The 27,485-nt window shown below is 39.3% G+C and overlaps 1 protein-coding gene across 1 annotated transcript in view; it reads right to left on the reverse strand.

The window, feature by feature from the left end:
• The window catches only part of PCNX2 (pecanex 2), a 311,645-nt gene that overhangs the window by 168,096 nt on the left and 116,064 nt on the right, over positions 1 to 27,485 (reverse strand). The window contains exons 16-19 of the mRNA XM_069572620.1: positions 18,250 to 18,359; positions 16,712 to 16,808; positions 1,900 to 1,992; positions 994 to 1,144 (exon numbers count right to left, since the gene is read on the reverse strand). Coding sequence (XP_069428721.1) covers positions 994 to 1,144; positions 1,900 to 1,992; positions 16,712 to 16,808; positions 18,250 to 18,359 — 451 coding nt within the window. The remainder of the gene's footprint in view (positions 1 to 993; positions 1,145 to 1,899; positions 1,993 to 16,711; positions 16,809 to 18,249; positions 18,360 to 27,485) is intronic.

Here is a 27,485-nt window from a genome sequence, read left to right on the forward strand (position 1 = left end):
GCTACTCATATACCCTCATGTCTGAAGGTGGAGATGACTAGATGACTCATTTAACAATGGAGAAATTACAGTGCAGACTTAGCATCATGGGTTAGTTACAAACTATAGCTATAAACCATGCCCAATATGTCTGAAAATGGGGACAAATCAATCCATCTGCCATCTGTTCAACAGAGCCTGGAGAGACCTAACAGGAAAATTTCTGACTTTTTTACTTAGAAGCTCAAACACTGTTAGGGTCATTATCAGGCTGCTACTTAATGATGGCCAGAGTCAGCCATGGATAATGCTCAGTCAGTGAAGTCCAGTTCGGGGTGTGGGTCTCGTTCTAGGTGAGCACTGCAAATTCAACAAAATTTCAAGGCTTCATGGATCACAATTCAAAGGTCAGCCTCTGCCACATCCCACCTCTTGTTTTGTGGAAGATGACAAGGCAAATTGAGTGATGCTATTCTTGGTCCCCCATCAGCTGAAAGTGGAACAGTATGACATTCAGGTCTGAATGATATAAATGAAATTTTCCTCAATAATAACAACCAATCATTTTCATAAAACAGACTTCTAATTCACCCCACTTCAACTTTATTATTCCGGGAACATTACTGTACACTTCAAGGTACACATGCTCTCCTTTACTGTAGTGAAATACACACTTCCCTGGTGGCTCAGATGGTAAAGAATTTGCCTGCAATGCAGGAGACCTGGGTTTGATCCCTGGGTCGGGACAATCCCCCAGAAAAGGGGTACCAGTATTCTCACCTGGAGAATATCACGGACAGAGAAGACTGGCAGGCTACAGTCCAGGGGGTTGCAAAAAGTCAGACACAACTGAGTGGCTAACACAAAATATACACACACGTAAAGTAATCTGTACATCACCATATTTAAGGGTACATTTCCACAGCATTGTCCATTTGCACAGCTGTGCACACTCTCAGTGTAAAGCAGACCTCTCATCACACACCCTATTTTTATGAGGGGTACCTTACTCACCTCTCACTTCCCGTTGCTGATACTCTCTGTTTTTAAGGATGGGGTGTGAAATCCACATCCACGGGTGATGTTTGCGCAGCTGGGGGAGCAGGTAGTGGGTTACAAACCCCACGGCTCCAGCCAGGGCGAAGAGCACAATGCTGAGAAAGGGCTGCAACAGAAGAAGATAAGAGTCAGTGTGTCGCTGAAAGCGTGGGGAAGGATGCCTGTCAATAATCCAGAACCTTCTCCGCTCCTAAAGCACACACAGCCAAACTCAGCTCTTGCTTCAGGCCTCTGAAAATTTCTCCCATAGCACTTGAAACTGGTCTCTGTGTTAAGAACCACCAAGACGGAGTGCACAAGAGGCTGAGATATTCTGCCCATTAGAATACTTTTTCTTGCTTGTTGTTATTTTTTTTAAGACGAGATGGAGAATAACACATTTAGCTAACAGACTTTTCTTCACTGACAGAAAAGTGCGACAGCGACTGTCTGCAAGGACCTCTAGCCAGAAATCCCATCTGGCTCTCTACTGTTGTTTTTCCAACTGAAAATTATGTTCCAATAATCGTTTTGGCTCTGTGACTTCCATCTCATTCCTGATCCGGTGAGTCCTCCCTTCTCCACTCTTAGCAGTGAGCTGTGATCCTGTCTTATGACTGTTGACCATCCTCATGGTGGATTCTACAAGGTATGCTAACCAAACCATTCCCTGGATGGGAACATCTGGATCAACCCTGTGTTGTGGGCCAAAACTCATCTCAGACATAACTCAACACACCTGGATATATTCCTCCAAGCTCTCTATTCTTTTCTATTCTTTCTCTGGCTCCACTAACCTATCAGTAGCCTGGAGCTGTACAGTGGGCCCTGTTTACAGACAATGAGGAGAGGGGAAGAGTGCAAAGCCAAGTGGATACATACTCGCAAGGACAGGAACACAGTGCTGGCACTGACCGCAAAGGACAGAACGGCAGCCACGGAGCAGATGATGAGGTCCGACTTCAGGATGTCCTTCTGTAAACAGAAAACAGCTGCACAGTCTGCTCTGATGTGTTTCTCTCAGTACCTCTGGGTCATCAGGTAAATCAGGTGACGGGACCTTAACCCCTGAATACACTACATCAGACCGTCACTTACCTGATCTGTTCCCAATGGCACCCGCTGGATGGACCATTCAGCACCTCCCATGTGGGGAATATCAGGGAAATTAAGGCAGAGGGGGCAAGAGGAAATGCAGACTGCCATGAGAAGGCAATGGCAGCCCACTCCAGTACCCCTGCCTGGGAAATCCCAGGGACGGAGGAGCCTGGAAGGCTGCAGTCCATGGGGTCGCTGAGGGTTGGACACGACTAAGCGACTTTACTTTCCCTTTTCCCTTTCATGCACTGGAGAAGGAAATGGCAACCCACTCGAGTGTTCTTGCCTGGAGAATCCCAGGGACGGGGGAGCCTGGTGGGGTGCCGTCTATGGGGTCGCACAGAGTCGGACACGACTGAAGCGACTTAGCAGCAGCATGCCTCCATGCACCAGCCAGGGAAAGAAGATTTTCTACACGTGTAAGAGGCATAAAGTTCTTCTTGACAATCACAGATCAGATGCGAGATGCCCAGGTCTAATAAAGACGGGTAAAGTGCTAATAATCTCCACTGGGTTTTGGCATGGCTTGTATTTTAATGTGCACACAGCCTAGGCCAGACAGAGGCCTCTTACACATTTACTTTTTTTCTTTGCTCCTAAAAAGATTTTACATTTTCATTCAGTTAAATGAGGTAAGAGCGATTTCCAAATAATTTAAGTATATTTATATTATGTACACATATGCAGAAAATGAAATATCAGTAACTTGCTACTAATTTTCCATCACACAAAATTGTGTAGTGAGCAGGCACAAGGGAAAACAAAGCAAAATTAGACCAAAGAATGTTACTAGTACTGCAGATACATGGAAAATGGCCTGTTAGCTCGGGAGGGTACAATGTTGGCTAACTGACAGAGCTAAAAGGAGTATTGGGGATCATTAAATATTTTCTTTCTATAGATGCCAATTAGCTGCAGTACATAATTACTGAATATATTAAGGCATCACATTGTTATCTGAAAACTCTGAAATCATCAGTTTAAATATATCAGTATATCATATCAAAAAGGAATTATGCCTCTTAAATAACTGTTTTGAATGTTACCTGCCAGAAAATCATACAGAATATACCTCTGTTTCCCTATCGCCTCCCTTCTTTCCTTTTTGTACAAATCATATACCTGTTTACCTACATTACCTCCCTCCCTTTATCTTTTCTTGTCTCTTTAAAATTAAACTATGGAGTTTCTTGCAAGTCATGCTGCTGGTTTTCTGACTGAATTGTCATCCGAAGTGATAGGAAGCAATCAGGAGGAGAGTTAAATGCAGTAAAAATGACCTGAACCTTCTGATGAAAAATAAACATGGCTTGGTCGGGATAATCAATCATAGAATGAAGAGATCCACTTTCAACATCAATTTACCAATTAGCTGCTAAAGTTGCTTTGCACTTCCTATCTCAAAAGTTTACAGTTCACATATATGTAGTGAATATATGAGCAATCAAATAGTGATAAACAAAATTCTGGATCTTTTCTTAGTAATAGTAATCTGATTTTTGAGCAGGAAAAGTCATTGGTTTTTAATTCTGAATCTATAAAATTTTGTGTCATAAGTTTTCTCAAAAATTTACTGTTAGTAAATGGCAAAAATCTAGTTATCTCCTTTCATTCCAAACACTTTAAAAAAGGCCAAACTCTACCAGAGGGAAGTTCTATAATTCATTGCATCTTTAGGCTGTGGAGATTTATTCATTTTTATTTACTATTTTTCATTGACATGGTTTATATCATTTTAAAATTGCTGATGCTTATCCAAAAGGGAGATATACATTTCCCCAAATATTCTAACTTAAAACTGTCATTTAAAAATTTTTTTATTTTGTATTGGAGCATAGTTGATTAATAATGTTAGTTAAACTATGCCATTTTTAAATGACCTGCTTAAAATTGTTTAAAGGCAATTTCAATCAAAATCCTAATAGGATTGTTTATTTTATTTTTTTATAAATTGGGAAGTTAATTCAAAAGTTTACTTGGAAATGCAACAGACCTGGACTGGGGACTAGGTAAAACAATTTTGAAAAGAAGAACAAAGTTGGAGGACTTTCAATATCTGATTCAGAAACTATATGTGCAAAACTATGGCAATCAGGTATTGGTGGCATTGCCACAAAATAGACATTGAGGCCACCTGAGCAGAATAAACAGTCCAGAAATAGGCCAAAATGTAAACAGTCAACTGATTTTAAACAAAGGGGTCAAGGTAAAATGACACCTTTCCCCACAATAAGATAAAGGAAAAATTTTTTCACCTGATTCTGGTTTAGTTGGATAGCCATCTACAAAAAGAAAACAACAACAAAAAATCTCCTTGACGCTCAAACATTAACTCAACTTGCATCATAAACCTAAACTATCAAACTCCTCAAAGAAAATATAAGAAGAAATCTTGGTGACTTTGGGTTTGGCAAAGTTTTCCTAATTAAGACACTAAAAGCTGCAACTGTAAAAAGAAAAAAAAGTCATAAACTGAGCTTCACGAAAATTTAAAATATTTATTCTTCCAAAGACCTTCTAACAGAATGCAAAAGCAAGCCAAAGACTGGGAAAAACACACAAACATATATGATTTGCAAAACATCCATCCAACAAAGGACTTTTGTCTATAACATATAAAGAACTTTACAACTCAATAAGAAGTCCAATAACTCTTTCCAACTCCCATTCCTAACTGCACATGGGCAAAACTTTTGAACAGGCTCACCAATGGAGATGGTAGACGGTAATATTGAGCTTGTCACTTTTGATGCTAATTAAGAAAACCACAGGATAAATTAATGATATTACCAAACCTTTTTACATATTTTGAATTAATTCTCTAGAAAAACTATGATAGATTCACTATATCATAGGTTAAGAGTATTTCACAATTCTTGATAAATTACATCTGATTAGATTATTGTACTAATTTACATAAATATAATACAAAGTCTAAGAGATCTCATCTTTTCACTCTTGATGCTAATTAATAAAAAATGACAAACTTAATATTGGTAACAGTAACATCAGCAACTTAGAAAGGAAATAATCTCCTCTTTTCTATAGCCACCAAAAAGGAGATATTATTTTGCTCCAAAAAAATTTTATTCTTGAAAATACTCTTTGAAAGGAATCTTGAAATATACCTCAGAGACTGGTGCTGTGTCTTCTGGGCCAGTTTTTTGGCCTGTAAATGCTGAACCATAGTTCTAGCACTAATCATGATGTCGAAGGGTTTTTCCATGAATGTTTCTTAAATGTCTAATCTTAGTATACATTAAATGTTCTGCCTTTTTCAACAGTAGTTTCTTTTGTAAACATTACAGATATGATTACATAGATGTATAGGCTTACTATCATCGCTTGATGGTCAAATAATTTTCCATCTTGTGATGCCATACATATAAACACATACATATACCAACAATATCATAATAGACCCTCAGAGCATTAATCTAATGAATAAAATTGCATGTAAAACATTTCCTAACTGCTAAGACTTCCATTTTTTACCATAATGAATTACGTTGCAATTATCTTTTGGGCTTCCCAGGTGGCTCAGTGGTAAAGAATCTGTCTGGTAACGCAGGAGCTGCAGGAGCTGCAGAAGATGCGGGCTCAATCCTAGGTCAGGAAGATCCCTTGGAGGAGGAAATGGAAACCCACTCTAGTATTCTTGTGTGGAGCTTCCCATGGACAAGAGGAGCCTGTCAAGTTATAATCCACAGGGTCGCCAAGAATAGGAAACGACTTGCTTGCTTGCTCCATTATCTTTTTGCACCTAAATCTTTTTTCATATTTTGAATTAATTATCTATAAAAATTATGATAAATAGGTTTATTATATCATAGGTTAAGAGTATTTCACAATTCTTGATAAATTATACCTTATCAGATGATTGTAATAATTTACACAAATATAATATAATGTCTAAGAGATCTCATCTTGTCACAATTGGCAATATCATTAGTTTATCCTGTGCTAATTGAGTGGACCAAAATATACTATTCCATTTTAACTTGCATTTCTTTATTTATAAGAAGGGTAAGTATATTTCATATATTTACCTATTAAATATTTTGTCCCTAAAGGAAACATCAATATTATTTGCTGATAGAGTTTAAAAAATTATAAGTCATTGGTATAAGAAAGATAATTTAACTTACAAATTTGTAACAAATATCTTTACCAAATTATCAAAATTATTTTCATTTTATTGCCCTTTTTCATATAGAAGTTTACATTTTTATACACTCAAATTTAACTCTGTGTAGTGTTATTTATTTTTATCTTACAGATTCTATAGTCTGGGAAATCATTTGCTCTTTAGAAATTGAATAAACATGTATTATATTTCATGTTCTTTTATGAAAATTTATTTAACACTTAAAAAAATATGAGCCATGCATACAGAAAGTTATATAAAATACATACAGACAATGTAAGGAATAATTATAAAGTGAACGCCTCAGTGAGAATGCCTGGTTCAAGAAATCCAGTATTCCTGGAACCCAAGAAGTCCCTTGTATGTGACTTCTTGGTCATAAACCCTTCCTTCCCCTCTTCAGGTGCCCATTAACTGTCCTGATTGATGAAAACAACTTTCTTGCTTTAAAAAAAATGTTTGCTACTTATGTATGCAACCATAAGCAGCTTAGTTTGCCTATTTTTACCTGAGAGATGGCATCACACTGTATGTATCTGTTTGTCTCTTGTTTCCTCTGCTCAATACTAGTATCATGATGAATACAATGAAGTGAAAGTCGCTCAGTTGCGTCTGACTCTTTGAGACCCCATGGACTCAGGCCAGAATACTAGAGTGGGTAGCCATTCCTTTCTCCAGGGCATCTTCCCAAATCAGGGATCGAACCCAGGTCTTCCGCATTGCAGGCAGATTCTTTACCAACTGAGCCACAAGGGAAGCCCAAGAATACTGGAGTGGGTAGCCTAGCCCTTCTCCAGCAGATCTTCCCCACCCAGGAATCGAACCAGGGTCTCCGGCATTGCAGGCAGGTTCTTTACCAACTGAGCTATCAGGGAATATAAAATTCTTATAAATTATAAGAAAACCAGACATCTCAAATAAAAATGGGCAAATATAAATGGCCATTTTTTAAGTGGCTAAAATTCACTATTTATAGCTCTAGTAAGTTCTTTTCCTTTGCTACAAAGGCCATTCTACTGTAGGTGGAATTTCCAGCAGCTTCAGTTTGGGGTTCTTATGACAAATGCTATGATGAGCAATCTTCTGTGTGTATCTGGTACAAATGTGCAAGATTTGCTCTAGGGTAGATATGTATTGAGAGGTAGAAATGCTGGCTCTACATATAATAGCAACTTTATCATACTAGACTGTTTCCAAAACAGATCTATTGTACTAACTTACTCTGCTCTTAGCAGTACATGAGGTTTTATTGTGCTACACTTTTGTCAACACGTACTGTAATTTTTTGTCAGTCTGGTTGGTATAAAATGATAACTTGTTTGGAGTTTCCTGATTATTAATTAGACTCCATATGTAGTCATGTCTTGGCCATTGAGATTTGCCCATTTTTAATTGAGATATCTGGTTTTCTTATAATTTATAGAACTTTTATATTCATCATAACACCCGTGCTTCATCAACTGTACATATTTTAAAAATCTTTTCCCATTCTGTAGCTTATATTTTAAGTCTTATTTGAAGAAGGTATTATTTGATAAATCAAAAGTGATAATTTTAATGAATTTGAAGTTTTGTTAAAATTTTTTCTGTATCCTGATATCATAAAGCTAATCTCCTTTATTATGATTCTAAGTGCTTTCAGGGTTTGTCATCTAATATTTAGGTGCAAAATTCCATCTGAAATTGACTTTTAAGGACAATGTGACATTCTATTTTCTACTTATTAACAACCATTTTTTATTATATTTTTCCTTCTGTACAGGGTTGGAGCCTACATGCTCTGTTTCTATTCCTTTAGTAGTTACACTAAACAATCAATTGTGCAAGCTTAAATAATCACAGTCTAAATTTAATCAATATTTTAATTCATCTCCTGGACATACAAAGAACTTAACAAGTCCTGGTGTCCATTTTCCTTCCCATCTAAACTCATATGTTACCGTAGTCACATATGTCAATTATATTTCACATTTTTTAAGCCAACCATACACTCACAATGGTTTTATACGTTAAAATTTACTTAGATTTACTAACACATCTGCCACTTTCTTTTCTCTTTGTGCTTTCTTATAAATTAGACCATCAGAGATTACTTTCTCTTGAAGACTATCTTTCAGAATTACATTCACTGAGAGTCTCTCAGCATTTTTCAAAAATATTTTTATTTTGCCCTTATTCTTTTTTTTTAAAATTTTTTTAGTTTTTTATTTTTTAAATTTTAATATCTTTAATTCTTACATGCGTTCCCAAACATGAAACCCCCTCCCACCTCCCTCCCCATAACATCTCTCTGGGTCATCCCCATGCACCAGCCCCAAGCATGCTGCATCTTGCGTCAGACATAGACTGGCGATTCAATTCTTACATGATAGTATACATGTTAGAATGTCATTCTCCCAAATCATCCCACCCTCTCCCTCTCCCTCTGAGTCCAAAGGTCCGTTATACACATCTGTGTCTCCTTCCCTGTCTTGCATACAGGGTCGTCATTGCCATCTTCCTAAATTCCATATATATGTGTTAGTATACTGTATTGGTGTTTTTCTTTCTGGCTTACTTCACTCTGTATAATCGGCTCCACTTTCATCCATCTCATCAGAACTGATTCAAATGAATTCTTTTTTATGGCTGAGTAATACTCCATTGTGTATATTGGTACATATGCCCTTATTCTTGAAAGATATTTTCACTGGGCACCAAACTCTAGCATGCCAGTTACTTGCTTTACAGAACTTTAAACCTATCAAACTGTCTTCTGTTTTCTCCTGTTCCACTTGGTAAGGTAGCATTCAAGCGGTCATTCATTTGAATGTAATCTATTCATTTTGTTTAACAAATTTAAGATGGTCTGTGTCTTTGGTGTACTGCAATTTCACTACAGTTTGCCCAGTGTGTGTTCCTCTTTAATTTATCCTGCTTGTTTTCACCAGAATTCTTAAATCTCTGATCAGGGTCTTTCATCAGTTATGGTAAATACTCAGATATTACCTCATTAAATAATCATTATGCTTCAGTCTCTCTCCTTTTTTGATTTTATATATATATAGAGAGAGAGAGAGAGAAAGAGAGATAGATATATTAGATCTTCTTATTCCATCTTTCACATCTCTGCATCTGTTGTATATATATCCTAATTTTTGGCCTATCGTTGCATTTTGGACACTTTCTTTTGTCTTGCTCTTTCAGTATACTGATTCTCTCTTCAGAGGTATCTCATCTATCCTCTGTGTGTGTGTGTGTGTGTGTGTGTGTGTGTGTGTGTTTACTTTAGTTCCTTTACTTTATTTAGGAATTTTGGTTCTCTTTCAAACATACTGGATCATTTTTAATACGTTCTATGGTTTAAAATATTAAGTGAAAGTCACTCAGCTATGTCCAACTCTTTGCAACCCCATGGACTATACAGTCCATGGAATTCTCCAGGCCAGAATACTGGAGTGGGTAGCCTTTCCCTTCTCCAGGGAATTTTCCCAATCCAGGGATCGAACCCAGATCTCCCACGTTGCAGGCAGATTCTTTACCAGCTGAGCTGCCAGGGAAGTCTGTTAAATATTAACCCTTTTATTTCTTCAAACATAGTAAGTTGAGTTGTTTCAAAATGTGTATCTGGTCATATCTGAAGTGATTGCAAATCTATTTGTTTTGGCTCTTCGTTTTTCTGTGTAGTTTTAAATTTTTATCAAAAGCTGCTCACATCCCTTAGAAAAGTGGTTTTGGGAATTTGGGGAGACTGAGGAGGAAGGAATCCTCTATAGAGGATTCATATATTTTGTCTTTGTTTTGTCATGAGGCATTTCCAATTGGCAGCAACTTTGAACTATATTAATAAATTGAGGGGGTTGTACAATTCAGATGTTAGAATTGGTACTGAAAATTTATGGAAACGATTATTTTGTTGCTGTTAAGTTCAACCTTGGAGAGAATTTGCTTGCATTCTCCTGGCACTGCAGAGCATGGAACAGATTCCTTCTGGTTCACCCTTCCGCTGAGAGTGGGCTCAGTGTCCCAGCATGATGAGTGAATGATCTCCCCTTTGGCAGGCTTTCGCTTCTCTTCCCCACAGCTCGAGGGCTGAAAACTGAGGCTCAAGGTCCCCTGATTAGGTAGATGTGAAGGTTCCTTGTTCACTCATCTGACTTAATAATTCCTTGTTATTTCATCAAATTTTTAGTCACACTTGAGAAAGATTTTTTCCTTTTATTTTATTGAAATATAGTTAATTTATAATGTCATGTTAATTTCAGATGTACAACTAAGTGATTTTATTTTATATAAATCTTCATTTTCAGGTTCTTTTCCCTTACAGATTATTACAAAGTATTGAGTATCATTCCCTGTGCTATATGGTAGATCCTTATTATCTCCTTTACATAGAGTAGTGTGTATATGTTAGTCCCATCCTCTTAAAAAAGAGTTTTTTATGTTTTATTCAGAATTTTCAGTATTAATCAACAGGGTCTGATTGTAATAACTTGGTCTGTTATAATATCAGATATGGGAAAGTCTCATTTGATCTCTCGTCCCCTCTCTCTAACTTACATTGGTATTTAAAGAGGGATTAGCACATAAAATTCTCTTTTCCTTCCCATTGCTAAACAACTACCTTAATACCATACATTGAATAATCAACTCTTGATTGCAACATTTAATTCTCACATTACACAGTCATATAAATAATCTGTTACCTTTCTGTGTTTAACTGATTCACTAATCCCACCCTCTAATCTTGGATTATATTTTTTTCTGATCACTCAATCTTTATAATGTACTCTTACACCTCAAAGTGCTAAATTCCTTTCTTATTCTTCTTTTTCAGATTTTTTAAACTATTATTAACTTCTATACTTCTAAATGAACCTTTAGAATTATTTCCCCAAGTTTTGAATATAATTCCTTTAGAACTGTTTTGAACTACATTAAATCCATAAATTTATTAGAGAGATTGACATTTAATAAATTTCAGCCTTCTCATGAAAAATCAGGTTATACCTGTTTATCACCACTTTCAGACTTCATTTACATTTTAACAGACTGCTGTAGCTTTCTCTATTTCTGATACTACTTGTTAAAATCATTTCTATTATCAACTGATATGTTTTGTTACTACTGTGAGTTCAATCATGTTTTCGTCATGTCTTCCATGGTTATCTCTAATGTGTCAGAATGCTTTTGCTTTTCTAACTTTTTACGTCTCTGGTGGTATTTATGAATTTTCTTATCATAGTTGACATAAGCCTTCTATGCATTTTGCATGAATATAATAACATATCGATAACCTACATTTTTTTTTCCTTTCAGGACCTATACTTGCCAGAACTTCTAAAACTACACTCAAAGTTTTGTTGCCTATTTTAATGATGAACTCATATGTGTTTAGCTAATGACTATATTAGATCTCAGTACACTGAACATTTTAAATTCACTGTGGCATTTTATGTGGCGCTTCATGCCCCAAACCTTTAAAAAAGAAACTTGAGAAGCCCTGGTCCAACACTACAAACCCAGCAGATTTAGACAGCATCAGACTCGAAAAACCTAGATGATACAACCAATTGTTTAAAAGAAGTAGTCTGGATAATACACATAAAAATTAGATAACTTTGTTGTTTCTAGATGTCATAAAAGTAACAAATCTGAATGTGATGGGAAAAAATGTTGAAAGTGATGAAAATGAGGGTAAAAACGGAAAGACCACGCTAACGAGGCATATGGAAAAAAGACTAACCAGGCAAACTACTCGTGGAAAGTTTACATTTTATTAACTACTGAACTGTGGTAATAAACTTTGTGAGCATAACTTGTGTTGCTCATATGGAGTAAACCCACTGCTAGAGCTTTGGGTATCTCCATTTCTAGACCAATGTCCCTTAAAGCAGCCTGTAGGGCACCTGATCAAAATCACCTGGATGGACAGTCTCATAAACATGTAGATTCCCCAGGGCAAGTGAATCAGAATCGGAGGATGGGCTGGAAAACTGAGCATATCATGTTTCCTAGGGACTTCTCATATAAACTAAAATGTAAGGGACAGAGAGACAGACAGACAGACAGGCATAGGGAAAGAGCAAGAGAGGAAGACAGCCAGAGAGAGACAAAAAGAAACAAAATCAAGAGGGAAATTTCCTTGCACTAGGAAATAAATGGTATTACACCACCAAAAACTGTAAAAGCTGAATCTGAGAGTCCCTTTAAAATATTATAAGTAGATGAGAAATCTTTTCAGAGAAATTAACACACACATCATATTAAATCACCTACAAGTTATGTGCTCTACGTTGTATGAAGCATTTCAAATAATACTAAAGTCAAGTGAGGCAACACCTAACCCATCACAGCTAATCATACTAATGAAATGCCATCTGTGTATGCTAGGCAAATTTCTCATTGGATTTCATTATAATTCACAGATTATTTTACTGAAAATAAATCAGAAAACATCTTCATCATTCATGAAACCAAGGAGGGAGAGTTATTTCACAGATATCCATGGGAAACTCTTGGATTGACTCAGGCCACCCTATCAGTTCTATAGAAATTAATCTGAGAGTGTGAGTTTGATCTCATCCCTGTAATTTTTCTGATATAAATAATAGAGGTCTGGTTGTTGACACTACATTTGGATGTCAAGTGTCTTCTTTCTTTGTTAGCTGGCACCTCATCAGTCCCAGAAGCTTCACCTCACACCCTGCTTTTAAGTGTGTCTCAGCCCTAGCATTAATGACACAATTACACAGTGGTGGATGTCAATTATATCTCAATAAAACTGGAAATAAACATAAATTCAATAATTAACAAACCCTTATTCCTAGTAAGTGATTTGGATTTGATTCCCTGCAGTAACCAATGCTCAATGCTTTAGCTTGAACACTAACTACACTCAAAGAAAGGCACAGAGGTCTGAGTATGAATTCTTTTAAGTGCTATTGCGTTGGCTATAATTCTTGCACATTGTCTTGAAATGGTGAATTGCATTTAACTCTTCTAAATTCAGTGGAATGCACTGAGCACCCACTAGGCATGAGGCACTGGTGCTGTGGTGCACGTGTGCGTGCCCAGTCACTAAGCTGTGTCCAACTCTTTGCACTCCCACGGACTAGAGCCCAGAGGCCAGGACAAATGAGATTCATCTCCTGGCTGGAGGAGCTTGCAATCACTATCCCATTAAATGGTTTTCGCTTTATCTGTTATTCCTAGAGAAACAAACAAACAAACAAAAAAACACACAGGAAAAGCAAGACTGGGAGACAGCAGACTGCTCCAAGCTCAGTACTCAAGTGAGAGATTATCTAATCAATGAGCTCTGCTTTTCAAACTATCAAGGTTTGTAAGTTGATGCCAAAGAGATACACCTGTTCAAAGGGTGTTTGAAACTGCCCCCAAGCCATTTTCCTGGTGAACAAAGAAAATATTATTCCTTTACAGCCTTTATTTTCTTTCTTTTTTTTATGTAAGAAAGCTTTAAACCAAATTCTACATTGATGAATAACTGGGGAAAATATTTGAATATTTGTTTGCTCATAGGAGATACCATGTAAAGTGTATCTGACCTAAAATAATTCCATAAATGATCATTTCCTCCCCTTCGTGGAGGCTAATTTTCTCTGCTTCGACCTGAGCCCCATGCAAATCCCTCACACACTTCAACCCCTGGGGCCCTATACCCAAGGAGTAGATTTCACTTACATCATCTTCAAGACCAAGATATGGGGGAGAGAATTGTATCAGCATGGCATTGACACTAGGAAAACTAAAAACTGGGTATGTGGTGCAAGAAAAGCTTTTAATTCTGTTACAAACTTATTAGAGAAATTTAGGAGAAGTTAAAAAAAAAAAAAAACACCTTTCTCTATTCCCTCCAAAATTCTCATATATAAATGCATATGAATTATAGGAAAAACATTTTATACGCAACTGTTTAATATTATCTTATATAAATAAATCTGATTAGTAAAAAGTGTCATTCAAATCTATTGAAATAATTTAAATAAGAACTATGCATTATAAACCTATAAAGCTTAAACAATTATATATGCATTTTATATATGCATATATACATAAACATTATATAACATATGAAGAACAGTGTATATATATACATATATAGTGAGGAAAATTTTAAGACTATATATGTTCATATAAACCTGTTTATATAGTACTTCACACAGAGAAGTATTTCTGGGGAATGTAAACTAAATTACAACAGGTGTACATCTTGCTATGTAAGAAGATTAAAAATATAGAATAATATTTGTTCTAATAAATACACCTTCCTGAACTTCATTAGCTTTCAAAATAAAAATATCAATTTGAAATCAGAAAAATAGCTGATGTAAAATTTTATAACATTATGATACATACCTGGTTGGGAATTTCATTGCAAAGATAATGCATATGTATGTGACTTAAATGTATATATCTAAATTTATATATTTTTGCATTATCCTTCTCTCAATCACATATATAGGTACATTTCTTGTCATAATTGGGAGGGAGGGGCTGAAGAGAATTTCTTGCCCCTAGATTTAATTTAATTTAATTTCTTGCCCACGGTCTCTGACTCACTCTTTTTTAAAAAATTTTATTTTATTTTTATTATTTTCAATATTGTATTGGTTTTGCCATACATCAACATGAATCCACCACGGGTGTATACGCGTTCCCAATTCTGAACCCCCCTCCCACCTCCCTCCCCATACCATCCCTCTGGGTCATTCCAGTGCACCAGCCTCAAGCAACCTGTATCCTGCATCGAACCTAGACTAGTGATTTCTTTCTTTTTTTTTTTTTAATTTTAGTTTTTAATTTTTTAAATTTTAAAATCTTTAATTCTTACATGCATTCCCAAACATGAACCCCCCTCCCACCTCCCTCCCCATAACATCTTTCTGGGTCATCCCCATGCACCAGCCTCAAGCATGCTGCATCCTGCATCAGACATAGATTGGCGATTCAATTCACATGATAGTATACATGTTAGAATGTCATTCTCCCAAATCATCCCACCCTCTCCCTCTCCCTCTGAGTCCAAAAGTCCGTTATACACATCTGTGTCTCTTTCCCTGTCTTGCATACAGGGTCATCATTGCCATCTTCCTAAATTCCATGTATATGTGTTAGTATACTGTATTGGTGTTTTTCTTTCTGGCTTACTTCACTCTGTATAATCGGCTCCAGTTTCATCCATCTCATCAGAACTGATTCAAATGAATTCTTTTTAACGGCTGAGTAATACTCCATTGTGTATATGTACCACAGCTTTCTTATCCATTCATCTGCTGATGGACATCTAGGTTGTTTCCATGTCCTGGCTATTATAAACAGTGCTGCGATGAACATTGGGGTACATGTATCTCTTTCAATTCTGGTTTCCTCGGTGTGTATGCCCAGAAGTGGGATTGCTGGGTCATAAGGTAGTTCTATTTGCAATTTTTTAAGGAATCTCCACACTGTTCTCCATAGTGGCTGTACTAGTTTGCATTCCCACCAATAGTGTAGGAGGGTTCCCTTTTCTCCACATCCTCTCCAGCATTTATTGCTTGCAGATTTTTGGATCGCAGCCATTCTGACTGGTGTGAAGTGGTACCTCATTGTGGTTTTGATTTGCATTTCTCTAATAATGAGTGATGTTGAGCATCTTTCTTATATGATATTATACATGTTTCAATGCCATTCTCCCAAATCATCCCACCCTCTCCCTCTCCCCACAGAGTCCAAAAGACTGTTCTATACATCTGTGTCTCTTTTGTACAGCCTTTATTTTCTTTCTTCCTTCATTTCCTCCTTCCTTTTCCTCTTCTGTGCTCCAACCAATATGGCGGCCTCGTCCACAAAATCCCAGCATGCATGCTAAGTCACTTCAGCCGTGTCTGACTCTGCAATTATATGGACCATAGCCCACCCTGGCTCCTCTGTCCATGGGATTCTCCAGACAAGAATACTGGGTTGCCATGCCTTCCTCCAGGGGATTTTCCCAACTCAGGGATAGAACCCACGTCGCTTATGTCTCCTACATTGGCAGGTGGGTTCTTTACCACCTGGGAAGCCCACAACATCCTAGCCATAAATCTAAAGCCCAAGGGTCCCTCCCAAGGGATGTGCAGATGTCAACCTTGAATCAAAATACACAGGAAGGAATGCCTTGAACTCAGCAGGAGACAGAGGCAGAAGATGCAGAGAGGACTGCCGTTTGGCTGAACATTTAATGGGCAAGCTCTATTCATGCCCATCCTGCCTGCTATTTGGGGCCAGCAGTGCATGGAACTGTCTGAAGGTGGCTCATTTGAATATCCAGGCAAATTGCATTAGACCGAACACCTGTGGCAGGTGTGCACAGCATCTGCCTTCCAGAGACTCAAAGTGTCTACACCCTTTGAGCAGGCAGCTCAACAGTCTCCTTCACACCAAGTCAAGCGATGCTCCCTCATACATTATACAGCACAAATGTCTTACCACGGAATCTTTCATCTTCATGGGCAGAGGGTCTGAAGCTAACTCTTCTAGATTTTGATGTAAAAATTTATGAAGCAATTTGCACTGAATAAAGGACCTGAAAATGGAAAAAAATACACAAGTTTTACTTTTCAAAATATGTACCTTTAAAAAAAAATGCAGAATCTTGGGCCCCACTCTAGACCTGAATCAGAATCTGCAGTATAACACAATCCTCAGGTGATTCCCATCATATTAAAATGCAAGAAATACTGCTCCAGTCTAAAAAAAAAAGATGTGCCTATTTCAAAGTCTGAGGGAAACAGCTTCACCTTTGACCTCACACTCACAAAGGACAAAAGCCAGTGTTCTCTCCTTTAAATTGTTCATAATGTAGAAAAAAAAAAAAAGGAGTGTGTATAGGTGATCACAAAGACAATGGGTGGATTTTCAAATTCCATCCAGATTAAAGCTGTCCACAGCAGGTATGGGTCCCATTGACCATCATGAGCTAGCTAAGCTCACAGAGATTATTTCAGCCAACCCTCAATGTGGTAAAATATTTGTTAAGAAAATCTGTGCAAATGATATTTAAATTTTCTGATTTTCCACATCTTTTATTTTGCTGCACCTGACGGCCTAAAATTATCACTTTTTCTGCTCCCCCCAAACTCTTATATCTGCTTTTATAACTTAAGTCAGTATCTCCCCTGTGTTAGTCCCTTCATCATGTCCAAGTCTTTGTGACTCTATGAACTGTAGCCTACCAGGCTCTTCTGTCCATGGAATTCTCTAGGCAAGAATACTAGAGTGGGTTTGCCATTTCCTTCCCCAGGGGATCTTCCCTACCCAGGGATCAAATCTAGGTCTCTGCATCTCCCATAAATGTGGTCAAATGAGATGGTTGATGCCTAACTGAATTGATTGACTGGTACCTGGAACTATGGCATCACCTGAAGGGTTTTCAGGTCCAAAGTGCATATTTATCAAACACTTAAAAGATACAAAGAAAGGAAAGATTTGAATATATTTTCTAGTGACTAAGGGTTATTATTACACACATTTTAAAACTTTGGCACAGACTTCACTTTAAATCCAGAGGGCACTGGCCATACTAAGAACAAAAAGCAACAAAACAAAACCTTTCCTTCCAGAGATGCGAGTCTAGTCTCCCCAGGGTAGACTTTATCCCTCTGGCATAAAGGCAGTGATGCCACTTCATGGACCCAGAGGGACTACTTGTCAAGGTTGGTGCTTCTCATACAACTCCCCAAGGGAAGGTCAAAGACAGTGCCTGGGTATAAGAGGACATCTATCACTGGCTTTGTGAGTTTTACTCCAAAAGTACCAGGGCCAAGGTTCAGTATGTCCTTGAACTTGACCTCTGGTTTTCATTCATTTCTGGTTAGTCCTGGGTTTCTCTCACCATCACCCAGGGACTAGCCGTTTAGTGGGGAAAGAGTTCAAGCACCCTGAGCAATGGGTGAGAGGGTAAGGCTGCAGGGCCAGTGGATAGCTCTGTGCGTGTGTGTGTGTGTGTGTGTGTGTGTGTTACTCACAGGAGCACAGAAGGGTCGCTGCTCTGCCTGCTCAGATGGTAGGAAAGTGCAACCAAGAGGCCACAGAAAGCTGAAAACAGTGCCGGGATGTGCTGCGTGCTCCAGGGTTCCTGAGCAAAAGATCAGAGAGCCAAGTCATTCCACGGCTGGGTGTGGAAGAGCAGGATCACATTCCAGAACATACTTAGCCGGCCTCCCCAAGGTCCAGCTGGATAGACATGGTGCTCTGGGGTCATTCCCACCAGTGGACATGCAAGCACCTGATGGCTCCTGGAAATCTTGCCCATGAATGTGCCAGCATTGATTTTGAGGGGGCATTTCAAACAAATTGTACATGGGGATCAGCCCTGGGATTTCTTTGGAAGGAATGATGCTAAAGCTGAAACTCCAGTACTTTGGCCACCTCATGCGAAGAGTTGACTCATTGGAAAAGACTCTGATGCTGGGAAGGATTGGGGGCAGGAGGAGAAGGGGATGACAGAGGATGAGATGGCTGGATGGCATCACTGACTCAATGGATGTGAGTCTGAGTGAACTCCGGGAGTTGGTGATGGACAGGGAGGCCTGGCGTGCTGCAATTCATGGGGTCACAAAGAGTCGGACACGACTGAGCAACTGAACTGACTGACTGACTGATAAGAATATATTAACTTCATCTTTTCTGAAATTAAGTACAGGATTTTTATAAGATGAAACATTAAGCACATGTTGCTGCTTTTGAATTCAATACAATACTTAATAACAACTATAAAGACTGTATTTATTAATATTTATTTAATCAATGGTTTAAAAGGGAGTGAGTACATGCAAGCTCAGTCACTTCAGTCATGCCCAATTCTTTGTGACCCTATGGACTGTAGCCCGCCAGGCTCCTCTGTCCATGGGATTCTGCAAGCAAGAATACCAGAGTGGGTTGCCATGTCCTCCTCCAGGGGATCTTCCCGACCCAGGGATTAAATCCGCGTCTCCTGTGCATGTGTCAATGTGGCATAAGAAACCAAATCAACTAGTGGACTTAGGCTCCGTGAAGAGAAAAACGGCTCAAAAGGAAAACAGCAAGATACTTCACAATTAATTGGATATCAGCCCAGATGCCAATAACCGAGGCACTGCACCCAGGGCAAAGAAGAAACACAGGGAATATGTGTTCCCATTGTGAGCAGTGCAGTGATCCGGGACCGAGGTCTCCTTCCTGATAGAAGGATCATGTCTTTTACACAAGGAAGGAAACCTCTGTATATTCAGCCTTTTCAACCTCCATCAAGAGAATCTACCAATGGCCTCTGAAAGCTGGACTGAGGAAAGGACTCCAAGACTTCTCCCTTAAGATTTTGATCCCTTAACTCACCGAGTGCCTTATTTGATAAGGACAAATTGTTCATTTTGCTTAAAATCAAAAATAGAAGTGACTGAGTCAAGTGTGCTCAGATTATACTTGTAACCACTCAGATGGGCTGAAGGAGTTTACATCATACCAGGAACAGAAAGGGGTTTCACTTTGACAAGTTTCTCCCTCCTAGACATTAAAATGCATTCCTTCTGTCCCTGCCCCAGTCCTGTCTCTCCAGGACCTGGAGAGCAGTATCTGGAAAGAACTGAAGGCACGCAGCCTCTCAGGGGCTGCAGAGCTGTAGCGGAGCAGTCAGGAGGCAAGGCCAGCTGCTGACGCACCTCCAGGCATCCAGTCTCCACCAAGGGCTCCTCCAAGCTCTCAGATCACTATTCTCAGGGCTAGCGCAGGGAGTCTCTGGGGTCCTGAAGGCTCCAAGGCTTCACCTATTATTTTCCTGGTTCTTCCCATCAATTTTGCCAATGAATTCCAGAGCAGTTAGAAAAGCATTCTCTGCCTTCCTCTTCTCTTCCCTTTGGAGTCAGCAAAGTGCCCTCTCAGCCCCCTCTTCCCACGCCCAGGGACAGGGGTCCTTCCTTCTTTCTTGGGCGGACCTGCTCTTCATGCCCATGAAGTCCTCCTCTTAGTCCACACACATCCCTGACATGGAGGACAGATATCCTCTCTTTTTAAAATTTATTTAATTGGAGACTAATTACTTTACAATATTGTAGTGGTTTTTGCCATACATTGACATGAATCAGCCATGGGTGTACATGTGTTCCCCATCCTGAACCCCCCTCCCACCTCCCTCCCCATCCCATCCCTCAGGGTCATCCCAGTGCACTCGTGCTGAGCACCCTGTTTCATGCATTGAACCTGGACTGACAATCTATTTCATATATGGTAATATACATGTTTCAATGCCATTCTCCCAAATCATCCCACCCTCGCCTTCTCCCACAGAGTCCAAAAGTCTTTTCTTTTGTCTCTTTTGCTGTCTCACATACAGAGTCATCATTACCATCTTTCTAAATTCCATATATATGCATTCATATACTGTATTGGTGTTTTCTTTCTGACTTACTTTGCTCTGTATAATAGCCTTCAGTTTCATCCACCTCATTAGAACTGATTCAAATGCATTTTTTTAATGGCTGAGTAATATTCCTTTGTGTATATGTACCACAGCTTTCTTATCCATTCATCTGCTGATGGACATCTAGGTTGCTTCCATGTCCTGGCTATTTTAAACAGTGCTGCGATGAACACTGGGGTACATGTGTCTGTTCCTGGTTTCCTTGGTGTGTATGCCCAGCAGTGGGATTGCTGGGTTGTACGGCAGTTCTATTTCCAGTTTTTTAAGGAATCTCCACACTGTTCTCCATAGTGGCTATCTAGTTTGCATTCCCACCAGCAGTGTAAGGGAGTTCCCTTTTCTCCACACCCTCTCCAGCATTTATTGCTTGTAGACTTTTGGATAGCAGCCATTCTGACCAGCATGAAATGGTACCTCATTGTGGTTTCGATTTGCATTTCTCTGATAGTGAGTGATGTTGAGAATCTTTTCATGTGTTTGTTAGCCATCTGTATGTCTTCTTTGGAGAAATGTCTGTTTAGTTCTTTGGCCCATTTTTTGATTGGGTCATTTATTTTTCTGGAATTGAGCTGCAGGAGCTGCTTGTATATTTTTGAGATTAATTCTTTGTTAGTTGCTTCATTTGGTATTTTTTTCTCCCATTCTGAAGGCTGTCTTTTCACCTTGCTTATAGTTTCCTTCATTGTGAAAAAGCTTTTAAGATTAATTAGGTCCCATTTGTTTATTTTTGCTGTTATTTCCATTATTCTGGGAGGTGGGTCATAGAGGATCCTGCTGTGATTTATGTCAGAGTGTTTTGCCTATGTTTTCCTCTAGAAGTTTTATAGTTTCTGGTCTTATGTTTAGATCTTTAATCCATTTTGAGTTTATTTTTGTGTGTGGCGTTAGAAAGTGTCCTAGTTTCATTCTTTTACAGATGGTTGACGGGTTTTCTCAGCACCACATATTAAAGAGATTTTTTTTCTCCATTGTATATTCTTGCCTCCTTTGTCAAAGATAAGGTGTCCATAGGTGCATGAATTTATCTCTGGGCTTTCTATTTTGTTCCATTGATCTATATGTCTGTCTTTGTGCCAGTACCATACTATCTTGATGACTGTAGCTTTGTAGTAGAGCCTGAAGTCAGGCACATTGACTCCTCCAGTTCCATTCTTCTTTCTCAAGACTGCTTTGGCTATTCGAGGTTTTTTTTTATTTCCATACAAATTGTGAAGTTATTTGTTCTAGTTCTCTGAAAAATACCGTTGGTAGCTTGATAGGGATTGCATTGAATCTATAGATTGCTTTGGGTAGTATACTCATTTTCACAATATTGATTCTTCCGATCCATGAACATGGTATATTTCTCCATCTATTTGTGTCATCTTTGATTTCTTTCATAAGTGTTTTATAGTTTTCTATACATAGGTCTTTTGTTTCTTTAGGTAGATTTATTCCTAAGTATTTTATTCTTTGCATTACAATGGTGAATGGAATTGTTTCCTTAATTTCTCTGTTTTCTCATTGTTAGTGTATAGGAATGCAAGGGATTTCTGTGTATTAATTGTATACCCTGCAACTTGATTATATTCATTGATTAGCTCTAGTAATTTTCTGGTGGAGTCTTTAGGGTTTTCTATGTAGAGGATCATGTCATCTGCAAACAGTGAGAATTTTACTTCTTCTTTTCCAATATGGGTTCCTTTTATTTCTTTGTCTTCTCTGATTGCTGTGGCTAAAACTTCCAAAACTATGTTGAATAGTAATGGTGAGAGTGGGCACCCTTGTCTTGTCCCTGACTTTAGGGGAAAAGCTTTCAATTTTTCACCACTGAGGATAATGTTTGCTGTGGGTTTACCATATATGGCTTTTATTATGTTGAGGTATGTTCCTTCTATGCTTGCTTTATGGAGGCTTTTTTTTTTTTAATCATAAATGGATGTTGAATTTTGTCGAAGGCTTTCTCTGCATTTATTGAGATAATCATATGGTTTTTATCTTTCAATTTGTTAATGTGGTGTATCACATTGATTGATTTGCAAATATTGATGAATCCTTGCATCCATGGGATAAAGCCCACTTGGTCATGATGTATGATCTTTTAAATATGTTGTTGGATTCTGTTTGCTAGAATTTTGTTAAGGATTTTTGCATCTATGGTCATCAGTGATATTGGTCTGTAGTTTTTTTTTTTTCCATTGGTCCCTACTGCCCTGCCTGGTTGGATGACATCACTAACTCAATGGACATGAGTTTGAGCAGACTCAGGGCAATAGTGAAGGACAGGGAAGCCTGGTATGCTGCAGTTCACAGGGCTGCAAAGAGTCAGATACGACATAGCAACTGAACAAAAACTTCCCTGCCTATAAAGATGTTGAGGTTGCTGACATTTTTATGAAACTAACATGATATTGTAAACCAACTAGCTGTCAATAAAGTAAAATAGAAATGCAAAGGTTCCCCACCTCAGTTACCATGCAAAGCCAGGGTACTCTCTCCTTTCCTCCAGTGCCCCTGTCAGCCTTGCAGGAGGCTCCTGACCTGCCACTGCTTCTGTCACATGGGGCATCTCCTCACAGCACAGGCTTCAAGGCGAGCCAGCGTGGATTTGAATCCTAGTCCTGCCAGCGATAAGCTGTGTGGCCTTGGTTAAGTTACTTTACATCTCTGAACACCGTGTTAGCTTGCTGTTCTTCAGAAAATAACACATACATAAGGGTTGCTGCAAGGGTACTTTTCTATACACCTGGCCACTTTTTAAAGTTGTTGGTTATGAGAAGTTCAGTGCAGCCTCTACTTGGTGACTGGTACCCAGCGCTCTGTGCCAGACTGTCCTGGGCTGTTTCCTCTCCTTCTATCCACAGTCAGCTGGTCCTAATGTGTCATTGATGCACCTTGCAATGCACCTCCAATCGGTCCCTTCCTTTTATTGCATCCAACTGGCTCAGCTTTCCACTGCCTCATTCCAGGGCTATTGTTAACTGCTTCACAATGGGAAGATCTAACGATGGTCTCCACATCCCTCCCCACAACACTCCTCATTCCACTGACCCCATGATTCATCCCCCTTGTAATAAAAGAGTGGACATCCTTCCATAAAATGCAAATCAGTCACATGATTGCCCTCAATCAGTAATTTTCAGAGATTCCTATTGCCTCCCAAAATAATCTACTCCATAGGAAGCTAATAACCCAACTAGGATCTGGCCCAAGCTCAACTCTTCAGCCTCCTTCTACACATTTAGGAGAGTCACAGCAGCAAAACCATAAAAATGTGTTGCCTCTTGTCCCCACCACCCCACCTTCATGTACAACATTTCATCTGCCCAGAGAGCTCTTCCACAATGAACCAAGTTCATTCACCTCTGCCTGGTGAACTCCTATCCATGCTTCAGTGTCCAGTATAAAAAGTCCCACCTGCTTGGTGCAATCTCCCTCACTTCCCAGACAAATAGAAGCTCTCCCCTTGCATTAGAACCATCTTTAATACACATCTACATCAATTTTTAAGATATCTTAGTCCTGTTACTTGTGGGCATGGGTAGGAGTTGCCCTCTCAGGATTCCCTGGGGAGGGGCAGTTTGCATCTCCCTTGGAATGATGCTGAAGCTGAAACTCCAGTACTTTGGCCACCTCATGTGAAGAGTTGACTCATTGGAAAAGACTCTGATGCTGGGAGGGATTGGGGGCAGGAGGAGAAGGGGATGACAGAGGATGAGATGGCTGGATGGCATCACTGACTCGATGGACGTGAGTCTGAGTGAACTCCGGGAGTCAGTGATGGACAGGGAGGCCTGGCATGCTGCAGTTCATGGGGTTGCAAAGAGTCGGACATGACTGAGTGACTGAACTGAACTGAACTGACCTGTACTTGGCACCAATGTTACCACATCAACCCATCCTTGAGAGAATGACTACACAATTACAGTTTTCATGATTACATTCATCCCTCTTCTATGACCCTTGTGTAAAAAATGTTTCAACAAGGAAAGAAGATGGGGCTGGGCGTGAGTGGGAGGGAGGCTCAAGAAGAAGGGGATATATGTATATTTACAGCTGATTCACAATTGTTGTTCAGCAGAAAGTAGCACAATACTGTAAAGCAAATATCCTCCAATTAAAAAAAAAAAGAAATATTCTTGTGCAGTTCACCAGCTTCAATATCACCTTGGCAGAAAGGATTTCAATAATAAAGATATATAAAACACTGTACAGATTAAAACAAAAAGAAAGAAAGAAAAGAAGGTGAAGAAAATAGGTAGCTTAGATCGAATGTGGGCCAGGCAGTAAAATGCCACAGAAATGATAGACTATCGGAGCAAAGATATCTCATGAACTTAAAACTAATTTCTTTCATTCCAACCACACCCTCAGTGACAGGCAATTTATTCTGGAACTTGGGAGTTTTAGTCTTTCTTGAAAGTTCATTCGCCCAACATTTATTGGCCACCTCCCAGGTGCCAGGCACCAAGGAGCACAACTCTGCGGAGAACAGCACAGATGTCGAGGTAGGGAAGAATACAAGTGATTGTGATGAGGAGTGACAGGCAACGCACAGGGAAGTGCCTGGTGCTGGGTGCTCGCTGGGCAAGAAGCAGAGGTTCCAATGAGTCCAGAGAGTGGCATTTAAGTGGAGCCTCACACAGAAGAAATGCGGAGAATACCATCCTTCCCCTGCAGTGGCTTCTGGGAGGCCCAAGCTGGGCTCTGGGGGTACTGGGGGTGCATGGAGGTGACCCCTGCCATCCTTACCTATACTCTTCCTCTCCCTGCTCTGGACACCCACCTGAACCTTCCCCTCTTTCATCCCATACTTGGTTGTTACAAAAACATGGACAAAAAGTTTTCCAAAAGACAGAAACCTGCTAAACGCCATTTCCTCCCTCTGATTTCTCTGTGCTTGCCTCTTTGCGTGTTTAATTCACAATTTCGTGAAGGTAGAGGGCTTCCTTTCAAATGCAGCCCATTAAGAATGCAAAACAGAAAAAATCACTATGAGAAGGATTTAGTAACCATGACCATGAAAATAATGGTCCCCAAAAGGAACAAGGAGAAATAAGTCAGGGGAATATATGTCAGCAGAAGTGGATTCCAGGCTCATCACTTCCTGGAATGAATGATTCTGTGGAAGGGACTTCGTGGTTCAGCTTCTGCTTCTGTAAAAAGGTGACAATGACACCCTTCCTGAAATATTGCTGCAATGCCTTAATGATATTTGAAACGGCCTTCCATGGTGCAAAGTAGTATGCTAATGTTAGTTTTTTATTAATTGGAAAAGAAAGGGCACCCATGATGGATGGTCTTTGCAGACAATAAATTAAAGTGAAACTAAATATACTTAAATAATTAAGTTTACCTACTTTTATTCACCCAATACCCTTATCCAATTCTTCTCTCATTTACTCTCTACTTAATTAAATCTCGGCAGTGCAAACGTGAAAGGACAGCTCCTAGTACTGAGGGACTCTCCTTCTTTACCTGCTAAACTAGCAGTTAGTAGGCAAGAGAACAGGAGGTAAAAATATCTAACGTGAAACAGTAGAGTTAGAGGGGAGGGACACTGCCCTCCCTCTACTTCTTAGCATTTATCTCAGCTTGTCACTACAGGTCTGTATAAAGATCATTTGATTAATCTGTGATCCCTCCACTGGGTCGAGCCTATTGACAGCAGAGACTCATGTTTTACCCCAGTGTTTTCTGAACACTCTGTGCAGGGCCCAGGCCCTGAAAGGCCCTTAATAAATATGTATGGTACCAATGCCCAAGATTTGAATAACCATTTCTTCCTTACTCTGCAATGCAGACCTAAGAAGGAAACCGCCCAGATCATTTTATTTAGGTATCTACAAGAACACAGAAGGTTGGTTTTTCCCAGCGCAGAGCAGTAGTTAAAAGCATGGGCTCTGGTGCAGGACTGCCGGTTCCCTCCCAACTCTACTGATTATTAGCACAAAAATACTGGGCAAACTTTTAAGCCTGTTTCCTTTTTGGGTGATGCTAGTGATAAAGACTGTTTCCCTGGTGGCTCAGATGGTAAAGAATCTGCCTGCAATGCAGGAGACCTGGGTTCGATCCCTGGGTCAGGGAGATCCCCTGGAGAAGGGAATGGCAACCCACTCCAGTATTCTTGCCTGGAGAATTCCATGAACAGAGGAACCTGGTGGGCAAAGAACCCACCTGCCAATGCAGGAGACATAAAAGATAGGATCATTTGTTAGATGAATGAACAGCTCTGTGGCCACAGGGACAGGACAGAAGGGACAGTATTTCCTTTAACAATGTAAAAATGAGATGACGCTAGAGTGGCACACTTATTCTTCCAAGAAGCAGGGTGAGGTGAAGGCTGGCAAGTAGTTCAAATTCCAGGTGTGGCTGTGTGTATTTTCCACGCCAACCTCAGATCCTCACACAACTCTTCCCAGAAAGAACCTGGGCTCCCCTGAGCTTGGGCAGACTCCAAAAAGGCAGACCACCTGGATCTCCCTAGGCTTTCTACTGGCAACACCCTCAAGCTCCAAGTTCTTTGCCTTGTTCATTTTTTCAACAGATGCAGTTATATAATATGCAAAATAGGAGGCAATTTTCTCAGGAAATCATGGCTAGAAAGACTATTTGGATATATACAAGTTATTTTTTCATGTTTAGAATACCAACGTTTGCAAAACCATGCCGTCTTCAGGAAAGATTATTTTCAATTTGGAAGATGTCTTCTTAACTGAGAATATCATCCCTTCAAATTATAAATCAAATAATAAAATAGAGAGAATGGAAGAGACTCACTCAAAGTGGCAAGATCAGGACCAAGCCCCCACTTCAGTGTACTATATC

Source organism: Ovis canadensis, chromosome 25, assembly GCF_042477335.2.
Source record: "Ovis canadensis isolate MfBH-ARS-UI-01 breed Bighorn chromosome 25, ARS-UI_OviCan_v2, whole genome shotgun sequence".
In the NCBI taxonomy this organism is placed as follows: Eukaryota; Metazoa; Chordata; class Mammalia; order Artiodactyla; family Bovidae; genus Ovis; species Ovis canadensis.